The sequence below is a fragment of the Chiloscyllium punctatum genome, chromosome 9 (genome assembly GCF_047496795.1).
Source record: "Chiloscyllium punctatum isolate Juve2018m chromosome 9, sChiPun1.3, whole genome shotgun sequence".
In the NCBI taxonomy this organism is placed as follows: Eukaryota; Metazoa; Chordata; class Chondrichthyes; order Orectolobiformes; family Hemiscylliidae; genus Chiloscyllium; species Chiloscyllium punctatum.
The window spans coordinates 73736960-73753850 of NC_092747.1; the positions used below are offsets into that span (position 1 = coordinate 73736960).

The 16891-nt window shown below is 40.4% G+C and overlaps 1 protein-coding gene and 1 non-coding gene across 9 annotated transcripts in view; both read left to right on the plus strand.

Moving 5' to 3' along the window:
* cep295 (centrosomal protein 295) overlaps positions 1 to 16891 on the plus strand; it is a 201025-nt gene that overhangs the window by 84575 nt on the left and 99559 nt on the right. For 7 of the 8 annotated variants that reach the window (XR_011961542.1, XR_011961543.1, XM_072577814.1 and 4 more), the window contains exons 15-18: positions 833 to 920; positions 1254 to 1448; positions 11536 to 11763; positions 13470 to 13534. Coding sequence is in view for 6 of the 8 variants with exons in the window: in XM_072577814.1 (XP_072433915.1) it covers positions 833 to 920; positions 1254 to 1448; positions 11536 to 11763; positions 13470 to 13534 (576 nt within the window). In the remaining 2 variants the exon portion in view is untranslated. The remainder of the gene's footprint in view (positions 1 to 832; positions 921 to 1253; positions 1449 to 11535; positions 11764 to 13469; positions 13535 to 16891) is intronic. The other variant, XM_072577812.1, reaches the window with a different exon arrangement.
* LOC140481721 (small nucleolar RNA U2-19) lies at positions 13981 to 14054 on the plus strand. Its single transcript, XR_011961595.1, has one exon. It is a non-coding gene; the product is annotated as a small nucleolar RNA U2-19 (small nucleolar RNA).

Here is a 16891-nt window from a genome sequence, read left to right on the forward strand (position 1 = left end):
CATCTCAGTATATTTGATGATGACCACTAAATGCTTGTGAAAGTCACCTGTATCCATAACATTCTGTTAAGTTGGAATGGGATCAAATGATACTACTTAAAAACCTGATACTCAGTGAACCCACTCACTTCTATGTTTAATGGAGACGAGATGAGGGATGGGCTGTAACAGAAAGTGGATTGGCAATTTCAATATTTTATTAAAACTTGCAGCCAACAGATTAAACTATGGCTGACAAGATATCCCAGATTTTGGGAAACTCAACAGCTGAAGAAAGCTGAAGACTTCTCCTGCATTGAAATGAAGTGTTTTCCAATACAAATTGCAGGCCAGGCTAAATAGGACTTCTTTCCTGTCCTTGTCTGTGCACTGTATCCCAACTGAAGACCTGTCCGTTCTGGGTGTGAGTACTTGAACACAAAAGAGATGCTGTGGAAATTCTATTGCGCGCAAAAAGCCTGAAACCCCCTTCCAATCTAAAACCTGATCCCTATGCAACAATCTCTGTTAAAATCTAGAAAACAATATTTATACTGGAATCCAGCATTATAGATTTGAACACCTGCACCTACTGATACTGAATACATTCAGTGATTTTTCTACTAGTGTGGATATTACTGTTGATATATTTATACATTTTATTCATGTTTGCGTATTTTTAAAATATGCACCAGAATGAAAATATAAGATACTTTTACCGTCTGCATGTATGTTGGGTAAAATATTATTGAATGTTGTTCTACTGTGGACTCTTGTTGCATTGTGAAGTCACATCTGAAAGTGGAAATGTTGAGCATTTTCATCCAACATCATCATTTCTGCAAATTTCTAGGACTTGAACACTGGACCAACCAAGGACAATTTCCAACTAAAAAATGAAGATCAGCTGGAAGATCTGCAGCTAACAACTTCACTAAATGGTACATTAACTCCTCAGTGGTCCTATGATTCCAAATTGATACGAACTGGTCAATTTAACTAGAAATCTTGGGAATTCTACACAAAACTAACTTAATTAGTACTAAGTGAAATGATATTTAGAACAAAATATTCTTGTGCAATTAGTATGTAAGCCTTTTTGTAACTGCTGCGTTATTCAAGCTTTCTTTCCCTGAAAGATCCTCATATATCATTCTTTGACACTTTAAGCACACTGTTTTAGTGATTGTTTTCTTGTGTAGGAAATTATTAATTAAGTGATATTAATTAAGTGATATTAACCTATCTTATTTCAATGTTTTATTGTAATCTAGTTCCCACTTGCAAAGGAAGTTATTTCTCAGCATCTCAAAATGTTGAAGCGCTCTCAAGAGAGGATCAATATCGGCGACCTTCTAAGCCACCTGTAACCAAGATAAGACTGGGACTTTTTGGGCTGTTTGACCAGCATGAATTAAGTGCAATTCAGGAAGGAGAATCCCCTAAAAGTGACAGACTGTCTCTATTTGGTAACTACTATTTTATTTTTATTTTTGTTTCTTGAATTGCAATTATATTCATAGCTTTATGACAAATTAAAGTGAAGCTTTCTTCCAAAATATTTATTTTCTGCAGCTTTTTGTTCTATTTCCCCAACTACAGGGGTATTCCACAACCAAAAGGCAAGGTATAATCACCACGATCGGACTACAGATTAGGTAGTGTGGGATTGAATGTTCAACAGCATACCTGTTTTTTTTTTTAAACTTGGATTCTCAAATCTGTTTTTTGTGAGAAATATAACTAAACAAATCTAGCAAGCAGTCAAACTACAGACACATTCTTCAGCTGCAGGCCATCCTGCAGGCAAGTCACTTTTGGATGTTTGATATCATTCTGAAGTCTTCAGATGGTATGGTATAGTTGCTGTACTCTTGTGTTCTCATTAAAGAGAGACTGGATGTGCAATACCTTTTATACGACCATCCCCCACCAGGATGTTCTGGGCGCTCTCCGCTTCTTTCTGCAGCAAAGGTCTGACCTGTCCCCACTACCATCCCACTGGTGGCATCCACGTCCAGAAGATCATCAGCTGCCATTTCTTCCACGTCCAGCAAGAAGCCATCACCAGAAGCGCATTTCTCTCCCTTCCCTTATCCACCCTCCGGGACACCGTAGTCCACTCCCAATAATCCTCTCTGCTGCCCCACCCCATGGCACTTTCCCCTGCCCATGTATCTCCCCCTGTCCTCCGAATCCAAGGGCCCAAACGTACCTTCCAGGTGAAGCTGCATTTTTACCTGCGCCTGTCACAATCAAGTCTACTGCATTCGCTGTTCACAATGTGGTCTCCTTTACATTGGGGAAGTGAAGCATATACTGGGTAACCATTTCGCGGAAAATCTACATTCTGTCAGCAAGAAAGACCCTGAGCTTCCTGTTGCCTGCCACTTTAACACACCATCCTGTTCCCTGGCCAACATCTGTGTCTCCAGCGAAGCTCCGCGCAAGCCAGAAGTAGAAGATCTCATTTTCCACTTGGGGACCCTGCAGCCCTCTGGATTCAATATGAATTCAATAATTTTTAAGGTCTGAACTCTGTGTCCCTGCCCCTTACACCACACACACTAGGCCTTGTTATCATATAATCTGCCGTTACACACAATGTTTACACATTGTTAGCCACTAACTGTGTCTCCATTAACAGCTATTCACCCTCCCGGCCAAATTGTTTGGACTCTATCCCTACCTATCTATAACTCCTTTCCCCCCCCCCCCCCCCGCGATTCTTGCCTCTGCATATAAATCCATATTTTCTGAGCTACGATCAGTTCTGAGGAAGAGTAACTAGACCCAAAATATTAACTTTGATTTCTCTTCGCAGGTGCTGCCAGCACCGTTTGTTTTTGTTTCTGATTTACAGCATCTGTAGTTCTTTCAGTTTTTTTAAAGAGACTGGTGATGGTATAACCTGAGGGTCACCACAACTCGGGTGAGGGGAGAGGTTAAAAAGGGGGAACCTTTATGGTAACCTCAGGTGGAACAGCATTGAACCTGTGCTGTTGGCGTCACTCTGTATTGCAAGCCAGATGTCCAGCCAACTGATCTGAAATGGTGTACCTACCCGAAATGGTGTACCTACACAAAATGGTGTCTGTTTTTATGGCCATTTTGGGATCTTGCTCAATTTTATAGTTACTTTAGTCATTATAGTTTACTAATATAATTTTTTTCCCATTTTGTTTTATTTTCATTTAAAATAAAACAAAAAAAGTCTCTTTTTCAAACTGAGATCGTTTTAAAACAAGTTTAAGGGTTTACAGTGAATTCTTATGTTTTTTATTCTTAACTCAAAAATTTTAAAAAGTCCAGGTGTTTTAGAAGAGTTTTTTTGCATTGCAAAGGTTTTTTTTAAAAACTGAATAGTTTCATTTTAATTCAGGAGTTTTCATTCTGAAAAGCCCTATGTGGTCAGCTGTAAAGATTTTCTTCTTTTCCTCGAGCAATTTATTGAAGAGGAATCATTTTTATTTAATAATCAGCTAAATGGTTGGTTTTATTTAAGTTTTATACATGTATTTTAAATTTTTTTCCATTTTAACATTAACACTTACAAATAAAATATTGAAACTTTAGGCTTAATGTTATTAAGGCAATTAAGGTACAGAGTGAGCTGACTAGTAGAAAAGTTATTACCCAGCAGTATAAGTCAGATGGATGGGTGACTGTCAGGAAAGGTAAGAAGGTTGTTCAAAAGTCTCCAATGGCTATGCCTCCATCAATTAGATATTCAGTTTTTGGAACTTTGAAAGAGAGAGTCTCCTGAGGAAAATGGAAGGCCAGTCAGTTATTGGACATTTAAAACAATTGTTACATTGGGCAGAATTTAACAAGATTGAATGGAGTTACTTTTTATAGAGGACTCTCCTGTCAGAGGCATAGACAGGAGGTTCTGTGGCAGTGATTCTTTAGTATGGTTTGTTGCTTTCCTGGTGCTAGGATTAAGGGCATCTCTAAATGTTTCAAACATATTGTTAAAGATGAGGTTGAGAAGCCAGAAATTATTTTGCGTGATGGTAGGAATGACATTTTAAGGAAGAGTTTAAAGCAGTACAGAATGAATTTAAGAGATTAGGTAGAAGATTAAAAGATAAAACCTTAAAAGTAGTAATTTCTGGTTTACTCCCAGTGCTAAAATCAAACGAGAGAAAGAACAAAAGGTTAAATGAGATAAATCAATGGCTGAAGGACTGGTATATTCAGGGATTCAGGTTTTTGAACAGTTGGAATGTCTTTTGAGATCGGAAAGACCTGCTCAAAAAGGATGGATCTAACCTGAACTGGAAAGGGACCAATGTCTTAGCAGGGAGATTTGCTAATTCCATTAAGGGAAACTTTAGGCTGATATAGAAAGTGAATAGTGGAATTTTAAGTAGCAATGTAAATGGAAGGATTGAAGGGATTGGCTCTGAATGTGAGGACACCACATCAATTAGAAAAGATAGATAAGAGAGTCAGACAATGTAGTAACTCTGAAGAACTAGATTAGATTACATTCCCTACAGTGTGGAAACAGGCCTTTCGGCCCAACCAGTCCACACCGACCCTCAGAGTAACCCACCCAGACTCATTTCCCTCTGACTAATTACCCTCACACTCTAGCAGGGCCAATTCACCTGATCTGCACATCTTTGTACTGTGGGAGGAAACCGGAGCACCCGGAGGAAACCCATGCAGACATGGAGAATATGCAAACTCCACACAGACAATCACCTGAGGCTGGAATTGATCCTGGTGTTGGGAGGCAGCAGTGCTAACCACTGTGCTGCCCACGTTTATTTCAATACAAGGGGTCTTAGAGGTAAGGCTCATGAACTCGGCATGTTTAAGAACATGGGATTGGGACGGCATAGCTATTGCAGAAACTTGGCTGAGAGATGGACAAGACTGGCAGCTCAATGTTCTGGGTTTTAGATACTGTAGGAAGTATAGAAAAGGAGGCAAGAAAGGAAGGGGGGATTAAGGAATTTTGGTTAAAGAATACATTACTGCAGTAACTAGGGAAGATATTTCTGAAAAATTATCCAGTGAAAGTTTATGGGTAGAAATTACAAATAATAAAGGAAAGCTCACTTTGGGATTGTACTATAGCCCACCACCCAAACAGTAAGAAAGAAATTGAGAAACCAATATCAGAGATCTCGGATTTTTGTAATCATAATTAGATTGTAATAATGGGGGATTTTAACTTTCCAAACATTGACTGGGACTACCACAGTTAGAGGTTCGGATGGTGCAGAAATTATCACATGTTCAAGAAAAAAAATTCTTTATCAATATGTGGATACTCCTACAAGAGCAGAAGCAAAGCTAGAACTTGAGCAAGAAGGTAGGGCAGGTGACTGAAGTAAAGGTTGGGGAACACTTTGGGTCTTGCAATCATAATTCTATTGGTTTTAAAACGGTTGTGGAAAAGGACATGCCTTCCATAAAAGTTAACGATTTTAATTGGAATAAGGCAAATCTTAATGGTATGAGACAAGAATTTTCAAAAGTTGATTGGAGTAGACTTTTGCAGTTAAAAAGACATCTGACAAGTAGGCGTTGGATAGTGTGATGATGAGAGTTCAGAGGTATTTTGTTCCTGTTTAAGTGAAGGGGAAGGCTGCTAAAGTGAAGGAACAATGGATGAATAAAGATTTTGAGGTTCCAGCCAAGTCTGAAAGAGAATCTTACTTTAGGTATAGACAACTTGGTTCAATGCAATCTCTTAATCATAGAGCCATAGAGATGTACAGCATGGAAACAGACCCTTTGGTCCAACCCGTCTACGCTGACCAGATATCCCAACGGAATCTAGTCCCACCTGTCAGCACCTGGCCCATATCCCTCCAAACCCTTCCTATTCGTGTACCCATCCAAATGCCTTTTAAATGTTGCAATTGTACCAGCCACCACCACTTCCTCTGGCAGCTCATTCCATACATTTTCTGCGTGAAAATGTTGCCCTTCGGTCTCTTTTATATCTTTCCCCTCTTTCCCCCTAAACCTCTAGTTCTGGACTCCATGACCACAGAGAAAAGACTTTGCCTACTTACCCTATCCATGCCCCTCATAATTTTGTAAACCTCTAAGTTCACCCCCTCTGCCTCCGACGCTCCAGGGAAAATAGCCCCAGCCTGTTCAGCCTCTACCTTTCGCTCAAATCCTCCAACTGTGGCAACATCTTTGTAAATCTTTTCTGAATCCTTTCAAGTTTCACAACATCTTTCCAATAGGAAGGAGACCAGAACTGCATGCAAATTTCAACAGTGGCCTAACCAATGTCCTGTACAGCCGCAAATGACATCCCAACTCCTGTACTCAACACTCTGACCAATAAAGGAAAGCATACCAAACACCTTTGACAAAGGGTCAGTTAGATTCAATGTCAGCTGTTTTCTCTCCTTCCAGATGCTGCCAGACCTGTTGAGATTTTCCAGCATTTTCTCTTTTGATACCAAACACCTTCTACACTATCCTATCTACCTGCGACTCTACTTTCAAGGAGCTATGAACCTGCACTCCAAGGTCTCTTTGATCAGCAGCACTCCCTAGGACCTTACCTTTAAGTGTATAAGTCCTGCTAAGATTTGCTTTCCCAAAATGCAGCACCTTGCATTATCTGAATTAACCTCCATCTACCACTCCTCAGTTCATTGGCCCATCTGGTCAAGATCCTGTTGTAATCTGCGGTAACCTTGATTCGCTGTCCACTACATCTCCAATTTTGGTGTCATCTGCAAACTTACTAACTGTATCATTAATGCTCGCATCCAAATCATTTATGCTAATGATAAAAAGTAGAGGACTCCGCACTGATCCTTGTGGCACTCCACTGGTCACAGGCCTCCAGTCTGAAAAAACAACCCTCTACCACCACCCTCTGTCTTGTACCTTTTGAGCCAGTTCTGTATCCAAATGGCTAGTTGTTCCTGTATTCAGTGAGGTCTAACCTTGCTAATCAGTCTTCCGTGGGGGACCCTGTCAAATGCCTTACTGAAGTCCATATAGATCACATCTACCGCTCTGCCCTCATCAGTCCTCTTTGTTACTACTTCAAAAAACTCAATCAAGTTGGGCGGCACGGTGGCACAGTGGTTAGCACTGCTGCCTCACCGCGCCAGAGACCTGGGTTCAATTCCCGACTCAGGCGACTGACTGTGGAGTTTGCATGTTCTCCCAGTGTCTGTGTGGGTTTCCTCCGGATGCTCTGGTTTCCTCCCACAGTCCAAAGATGTGCAGGTCAGGTGAATTGGCCATGCTAAATTGCCCATGGTGTTAGGTAAAGGAGTAAATGTAGGGGAATCGGTGGGTTGCGCTTCGGCGGGTTGGTGTGGAGTTGTTGGGCTGAAGGGCCTGTTTCCACACTGTAAGTAATCTAATCTAATCATGATTTCCCAGGCACAAAGCCATGTTGACAATCCCTAATCAGTCCTTGCCTTTCCAAATACATGTACATCCTGTCCCTCAGGATTCCTTCCAACAGCTTGCCCACCATCGAGGTCAGGCTCACTGGCCAATAGTTCCCTGGCTTATCCTTACTACCCTTCTTAAAGAGTGGCATCGCATTTGCCAACCTGTGACTATCAATGATACAAATATCTCAGCAAGAGGCCCAGCAATCACTTCTCCAGCTTCCCACAGAGTTCTAGGGTACACCTGATCAAGTCTTGGGGATTTATCCACCTTTATGCATTTCAAGACATCCAGCATTTCCTCCTCTGTAATATGGACACTTTGCAAGGTGTCACCATCTATGTCGCTACTTTCTATATCTTCCTTATCCTTTTCCACAGTAAATACTGATGCAAAATACTTGTTTAGTATCTTTCCTCCTCCCCCCCCCCCCCCCCCCCCCCCCCCCCCCCCCCCCCCCCCCCCCCCATCTCCTGTGGCTCCACAGAAAGGCTGCCTTGCTGATCTTTTGAGGGGAGAAAGTGAGGACTGCAGATGCTGGAGATCAGAGCTGAAAATGTGTTGTTGGAAAAGCGCAGCAGGTCAGGCAGCATCCAAGGAACAGGAGAATCGATGTTTCGAGCATAAGCCTGAAGAATCTCCACGCCCCCCCCCGCCCCCCAGCGTTGTGAGGAAACCGTGCTAACCGCTGAGCCACTGTGCCACCACAGTTCTTGCCCAATGCCGTCACAATTGGCCTTTCTCCAATTTAGGACTTCAATTTTTAGATCTGGTCTATCCTTTTCCATTACTATTTTAAATTAAATAGAATTATGGTTGTTGGCCCCAAAGTGTTCTCCCACTGACCCCTTAGTCACCTGCCGTGCCTTATTTCCCAAGAATAGGTCAAGTTTTGCACCTTCTCTAGTAGGTCCATCCATAAACTGGATCAGAAAATTTTCTTGTACACACTTAACAAATTCTTCTCCATCTGAATCCTTAACACTATGGCAGTCCTAGTCTATGTTTGGAAAGAGAAAATCCCCTACCATAACCACCCTATTATTCTTACAGATAGCTGAGATCTCCTTACAAGTTTGTTTCTCAATTTCCCTCTGACTGTTAGGGGGTCTATAATACAATCCCAATAAGGCGATCATCCCTTTCTTATTTCTCAGTTCCACCCAAATAACTTTCCTGGATGTATTTCCAAAAATATCCTCCCTCAGCACGGCTGTAATGCTATCCCTTATCAAAAATGGCACTTCCCCTCCTCTCTTTGCCTCCCTTTCTATCCTTGCTGTAGCATTTATATCCTGGAACATTAAGCTGCCAGTCCTGCCCATCCCTGAGCCATGTTTCTGTAATTGCTATGATATCCCAGTCCCATGTTCCTAACTATGCCCTGAGTTCATTTGTCTTCCCTGTTAGGCCCCTTGAATTGAAATAAATGCAGTTTAATTTATCAGTCCTACCTTGTCCCTGCCTGCCCTGACTGACTCGTTTGTGTTCTCAGCTGCACAAGTCTCAGATTGATTTCTTTCCTCACTATCTCCCTGGGTTTCCCCCCAAACCTTACGAGTTTAAATCCTCCTGAGCAGCTCTAGCAAATCTCCCTGCCAGCATGTTAGTCCCCTTCCAATTTAGGTGCAAACCATCCTCCTTGTACAGGTCACTTCTACCCCAATGGTCCACACAAGTGAAGCTTTCACCCATACACCAGCCCTTCAGCCTTGCATTCATCAGCTCTATCCTCGTATTCCTGCCCTCACTAGCTCATAGCACCGGGAGTATTCCAGATATTACTACGCTTGAGGACCTCCTTTTTAAATTCCTGCCTAACTCTCTGTAATCACCCTTCAGAATCTCAACCTTTTTCCCTTCCTATGTTGTTGGTTCCAATATGGACAATGACCTCTTGCTGGCCCCTCTCCCCCTTGAGAACATTCTACACCCTCTCTGAGACATCCTTGGTCCTGGCACCAGGGAAGCAACACACCATTCTGACTTTTCACTGCTGGCCACAGAAACGTCTGTCTGTACTTCAGACTAGGGAGTCCCCTAACACAATTGATTTCTTGGAACCTGGCGTACCCCTTGATGCATTAGAGCCAGTCTCAATACCAGAAACTTGGCTGTTCATGCTACGTTCCCCTGAGAATCTATCACCCCTACATTTTCCAAAACAGCATACTTGTTTGAAATGGGTATAGCCATAGAAAGCTCCTGCACTAGCTGCCTATCTCTTACCTTTCCTGGAGTTAACCCATGTATGTGACTGTATCTGAGATTTCCCCCAACCCCTTCCTATAACTGCATCCATCACATACTGTTGCTGTTGCAAATTTCTCATTGCTTCTAACTGTCTCTCCAACCGATCCATTCAATCTGATAAGATTCACAACCAACAGCATTTATTGCAGATATAATCCACAGTAACCCTTAAACTCTCTTTAAACTCCCACATCTGACAAAAAGTGTGTATCACTCTACTAAAGACCATTTTTACTCCTTCACAATCTACAGACCCAGAAAATTACACCACTGTATTCCTCTACAAAACACTGCCCCAGGTTAAGTTAATAGTTCTGGCTTAAATTTTAAGTTTAATCAAGAGACATATGTCAAAAAACATATAATCAAGAAAGATCCCACTCTACTCACTGCTGCAGATTTTCTGTAGGTTACACATAAAAACAATACGCCTATCTGCTTCTGTGCTGTGAACTTCACCCAAACAGTTCCTTCAATATCAGTTGTGAATTTCACTGTTTGCTAATCATCCCAGACGCACTCTGCTGTTTGAATTCATGTATCGCTGGACATCGAAGGCAGTAACTGCAGGTTCACTGCTGTGCCAGTTTCTCTCTCTCTCCTGCACTGACCTCACCAAGTGCTTCCTTTGTTCTTCTCCCTTTTAAAACTGATGTTGTTTTGACTTTTTTCCCCAAAATTCCAAAACAATACAACAGCATATAAAACAGTAATTACTGCTCCTGGACTTTGAGGAAATCACCTCCAACACCTAAAATACTTCAATAAAGGAGCAGCTGTTATCTTTGGACTGTGGGAGGGTTCCAGAGCACCCGGAAGAAACCCACGCAGACACTGGGAGAATGTGCAAACTCCACACAGACAGTAGCCAGAGGCTGGAATCAAATCTGGGACCTGGTGCTGTGAGGCAACAGTGCTAACCACTGAGCCAACGTGCTGCCCCAGTACTGTGTTCAGTTCTGGTCACTCAGTTATATAAAAAATATAATCCAGCTGAAGAGGGTTCAGAAGAGATTTACCGGAATGTTTGAGTTATAAAGAGGCTGGATAGGCTGGCAGTTCTTTCACTGGAGATTTGACAGGTGATCTGAGAAGTTCATAAAATAATGAGGTATTTGTGGAGTTTATGGTAGTAGTCTTTTCCATAAGATGGGGGATTTCAAGACAAGGGGGCACATTAAGATGAGAGGAGAGGGATTTAAAAATGACATGAGGCAGATTATTTTTTTGAGGGTGGTTCATGTGTGGAATGAATTTCCTGAGGAAGCGATGAATGTGGGTAAAATTGCAGCATTTGAAAGACATTTGGATGGATACGTGAATACCAAAGGTTTGGAGGGACATCAGGCAGGTGGGATTAGTTTAGTTTAGGATTATGGTCATCAAGGTCTGGTTGGACCATGGTCTGTTTCCATGCTGCATGACTGTGACTCTAAATGAGTGGAGTGTCCCCTGTTTTGGCCAGCTGCTTGCTTGTGCTTAGTTGAACATTTAGCAACTTAAGTCCAAAAATAAGAACAGATGGTTTTGAACAAGTAACAAATGAGACTTTGAATGGAAATTCAAAAACTGACTCTTTAGGTATTTTTGAATTATTGAATTCGGAAGATTTTCCAACTCATTTACAAAAAAAACCAACTTTATGTTCGTTGCAGCAATGTGCACTTTAAGCAGATTGGAAATTTGAAGGGTCTTGTTGTTTGCCTGAACACAAAACTTGAAATTATTCTAATGGAACCTTTACCACAAAAAATGGCATAATGGAAAATCGGTATGGTCAACAACATTTGCAGTAGAAGCTAATTTTAACAAAACAGTTTTAAATAAAATATTTAATTCCTACCTAGATGATATTAGTGATTGGTATACAGTTGCCATCCTTAATTGTGTTCTGTTCTGCATCAGTCAACAGGAATACGCCTTTAGATAACTGCTGTTGCTCAGAAGCTGAAGAGTCAAGGCCAAAGCTGATAGATTCATCCTGTTCCTCTGAAATAGATTTGTCAAATGTATCAACAAGCAGCAGCCATCAAATGTCTAATATTTCAAATTGCACTGTAGACTCCCTTCGAATGAGCAGAATGACTTGGAGAGAGAAACTGAAATTGGAGATTAGCAGTCTCGCAGGACAAGGTAAAATAAAAAGTGCATTTGTATTTGTTAAATATTAAAAGTCTGTACTTCTAGGTTCCTTACCTTTTTAGACAATTCTGTTTAATTGATATTCAGTTCAATTTTTGAAACTTTCAGTAAACTGATGGTAAGGGTTTATCAACATTGCTCGGACTTGTTTCAAAATAACCTATTCGTTTTTGCCTAATTTGGTTTCTGTCAGAATCACTTAACTTATTAGGTTAACTTGTAACCTAAACAAATGAGTCGAATTCCAGAGGTGAGGTGAGAAACAGTGCTCTTTACATCAAGGCCACTTTTGGTCGAGTGTGTCATCAAAGTGCGCTTGTCAAACCTGGACACAGTGGGAATTAGGAGTAAGATTTGCTGGTTGGAGTCATACCTATCACGAAGGAAAATGGTTGTAGCTTTTGAAGGCTGATGTTCCAGTTCTCTGACATCTTTTCAGGTGTTCAAGGCAAAACCACCTTTAGCTGCTTCATTGCTGACTTCCTCTCAGTTATAAGGTAGAAGTGGTGATGTTAGTGGATGGTTGAGCGATTATTTAGCACCATTCATGATGATTTATACTACTTCAGTCTGTGTCCAATTTCAATACGGCCTGGACAACGTTCGGGTTTTGGCTAACTTGACAAATAACATTTGTGCCCCAGAAGTGCCAGGCAATGACCATCTTCAGCAAGAGAACTGAATTGTTGCATCCTGACAGTCAGTTGCAATAACTTTGCTAAATATCCTGGTGTCAACACTGTGGTGATTATCATTGATCAGAAACTCAACTAGACTTGCTATATAAATACTGGGCTGACAAAAACAGGAATTCTGCAGTGACCAACTCACCTTCTGACACTCCAAAGCTCCTTGGTCATCTACAAGGCAAAAAGCAAGAATCTGATGGAATAGTCCCCACTTTCTTGGACGAGTGCAACTCCAACATTACTCAAGAAGTTTGACATCCTCCAGAACAAGGCATGGTTGCAGTTACGTATACACTAACTGAACAAATATCAAACTAAATAAATTGCATATTAACCAGCTTTGAGTAAGCAGCTGACCACAACCTCCAGGGAAACTTGAAATGTGTATTAACTGTTGACTGACCTGCGAAACCAATTTGCTCTGAATGTATGACATTCTTTTTTTAAAAAAAAGATTAAGTATAATTTTGGGGGTCTCTTCAAATAATGTAAGAAATTGTAATTAATTTGTTGTAATACCCAAGTATTTGTTTTCTCTTTTTTTTTTAACATGTCTTGTCTACCCTAAGTTAATTTCTGAAGATGTGCAGTTTATTTGGTTTGATATTTATTCAGTTAGTGTCTATGTTACTGCAAACTTGCAGCAGTATAAAGAAAGTCTAATTTGATTACTTAGAAATTTCAGCCTTTAGTTATCCTAAAAGTATTTTTTAAAGCAAGTTTTGATGTTAGTTACAGACATACCCTGTTGGTACATCTTTGCTAGGCAAAAGAAAGATCAAAGCAAGAAGAATAAATAACTGAAAGTTGTAACATTTGAGGCTGAAAATAATTTTCATTTCCAAAAGTCTAATAACTCAGTTAATGCTGTTTTTAATAAGATTTTGACCGCTATATGGATGAGTTTATGATAGATGAAATGATGCACGAATCTACAGAAAGAATGAATTCCAGACTGACTAGGTTTAGTGTCAGTTGTGCTGATTCTTTCTATTTACTTTAAATTAGGTTCCTCTCATGTTGAAAGCAGTATGCTTGCATTTGCTGGTCCCACCGATCATACAGCTAGTAAGGCAAGTAATAATTTTATTATGAATATCAGTATTATTGTAAAGCATAAGTGTTCATTCTGATTGATATAGCAAGTAAGCAGTCCATCACACTTTTAATATTAATACATCTATGGTTACCGTCAAATATATTTTTCTGCTCATTTCGGTATTTATGAATCAATAAGTTGTTGAGACATAGTCTAGTAAACTCTTAATTTGTAATATTTCCTCAATTGCTGGCATCGGGATCTGATATTTTAAATACATTAGACTTTTTTTTGGTTTTGACTTCATTTTGAATCTGGTTTCTGTTAAGCTGAGCTAGAGGTACTTTATTGTGCCATAGAATTTAAAGTAGGGAAATGGTTACATTGCCAAGTCAAGGGAGAGGTAATTAAGTGGAAAGGGCACATGTGTTTGTTATAATCCATCTGAATCTCTTCTGAGATCTACTGGAGTATTCAGTGGGTCAATGATGAAAAATAGCCAAATCTGATCATTATTTAATCAAATAATGAATGATTAGTGATCAGACCAGAGAAGCTGTGTGTGTGTGTGTGTGTGTGTGTGTGTGTGTGTGTGTGTGTGTGTGTGTGTGTGTGTGTGTGTGTGTGTTGGTGGAGAGGGAGGTGTGTGTTGAAGTTATTGTGTGGATGAATAAATGGATATTTCTTCTGTGATTGTAAGTACTTTTTGTTCTGAGCAATGATGAAAATACTTAATTACTGATTTTAAAATATTTCCAGTGATGTTCACTACACTTGAACTGAGCTCAGTATTTTGCATACGATTCTATGCATGTTTGTTTGTTTGTTTGTTTCTGTGTGTGCATGTAGAAATGGTTATTACTTTTCTTATAACCTAACAGTTCTTTCTGTAGAGCAATGATGCATGAAGAAGAAGCAGAAGAAAGGAGCAAGAGTAGGTTCATTCAACATCTTGAGCCTGCTCTGCCATGCAGTATAATTGTGGCTGAGGTCAATTCCCTAATCCCACCTCCCCTTGATCCATTTAGCAACACCTATATCTACCTCCTCAAACCATGTTTTGGTCTGAATCACCTCTGTGATAGTGAATTTCACAGGTTTACCATTCTTTGAGTGAATAAATTCCTCCTCCTAGAAGTTTATCACTTCAACTATGACCCCTGGTTCTGGACTCACCCCACCTGGGACATCCTCTCTGCATCTAGCCTGTCTAGACCTCTTAGAATTTTATATGTATCAATGATATTCCTGCTCAGTGATTTTTATGTTGGGCAATGTTTGACAAAAGTTAATAGCATCATTGTTAGAGGGGATTCTCCTGTCAAAATCATGGACAGGAGATCCTGTGGCATTGAATGTAAATTTAGGATGGTATGTTGCTTTCCTGGTGCTAGGATTAAGGAAATCTCTAAACGTTTCAAGCATATTGTTAAAGGGGAAAGCTGGAAATAATTGTATGCATTGGTTAGATTGGTATTTTTAGGGCTGAAAAATGTGTTGGTGGAAAAGCGCAGCAGGTCAGGCAGCATCCAAGGAGCAGGAGAATCGACGTTTCGGGTATAAGCCCTTCTTCAGGAATTCTTCAGGACTTCTGCCCGAAACGTCGATTCTCCTGCTCCTTGGATGCTGCCTGACCTGCTGTGCTTTTCCAGCAACACATTTTTCAGCTCCTGATCTCCAGCATCTGCAGACCTCACTTTCTCCTAGTTGATATTTTTAGGGGAAAAGATTAAAGCAGTACACAGTGAATTTAAGAAGTTTGGTCAAAGGTTTAAAGTACCTTTTAAAAGTGGTAATTTCTGGTTGACTCCCAATGCCAAACTCAAATGAGGAAAGGAAAAAAAGGATAAAGGAGATAAATTGGATGTAAGTTTGCTCGCTGAGTAAATTGGATGGAAGGTTGGTCAGCATTGCTCTGAAAACTTGTACTTCCAAATAAGCCTGTTGGGCTATAACCTAATGTTGTGATTTTTAAGTCTGTCCACTTGAGTCCAACACCGGCACCTCCACGTCATAAAATATGTTTGTTTATGTACATGAATAGGAAAGGTTTAGAGGAGTATGTGCTGGTGGTAGGTAGGTGGGATGAGCTTAGTTTGGGATTATGTTCGACTTATTGGATCAAATGATCTGCTTCCATGCTGCATTACTCTATAAACTGTGCTTGCTGCTGCTGGTCAAGCAGTGTCTTCATTTTAAAAATTCTCCTGTAGTTTTAAAAACAAACATGTGCATGCCACCTCTATCTCTTTAATCTTCTGTAACCCAATAATATCAGAGCTATCTGTGATGCTCTAATTCTGGCCACTTGTGGATCCTTGATTTTAATTGCTTTATCATTAGAAGTAGCTATTCCCTTAGAGCTTAAAATCTACATAACTTAAATATCTTCACCAGCTCTCCTCCTCTGTATTTATTTCCTCCTTTTGAAACACTCCTCAAACCCTAAACATATGACCTAACCTTATGGTCAACTGACCTAATATTGTATATTTTTGGTGTCATACTTTGTTTTTTTGCTCTTGTGAAGCAGAATGGAATATTTCATTATCTTAAATGCACTATAATTTGTTCCTTTTTAGAAACAGTAAATTAAGAAAACACTATGTTGACTTGTAATGCTGAATAACACTTAACCTTAAAGTACAGAACACAGAATATAGAAAAGTACAGCACAGAACAGGCTCCTTAGCCCACAATGTTGTGCCGAGGATTGATCTCAATCTAAAATAAAACAACCTATGCAACCCTCAATTTACAGTTGTGCATGTCCAGTAGTCGTTTGAATGACCCTAATGACTGTGCTTCCACCATTACCGCTGGCAATGCATTCCATGTGTTCACAACTTTGTGCGTGAAGAACCTACCTCTGATGTCTCTTCTATACCTTCCTCCTAACGTCTTCAAACTATGACTCCTTATGGCAGTCAGTCCTGCCCTGGGGTAAAGTCTCTGGCTATTGACTCCATCCATGTCTCTCATTACCTTGTATACCTCTCTCCCTTCTTCTCTCCAGAGAGAAGAGTCCGAGCTTAGTCAACCTCTCTTCGTAAGACAAGCTGTCCAGTCCAGGCAGCATCCTGGTAGACCTTCTTTGCACCCTCTCCAAAGCCTCCGCATCTCCCCTAAAATAGGGCAACCTGAACGGGACATAGTATTCAAAGTGTGGGATTTGTAGAGCGGCAGCAAAACCTCCCAGCTCTTAAACTTGATCCCTTTGTTAATGAAAGCCAAAATACCACATGCTTTCTTAACAATCCTACTCACTTGGTGTCAACTTTGAGGGATGTAGGCACTTGAACACCAAGAACCCGCTGTTCCTCCACACTGCCAAGAATTCTGGTTTTAATCCTATATTCAGTATTCAAATTTGACCTTCCAAAATGCATCA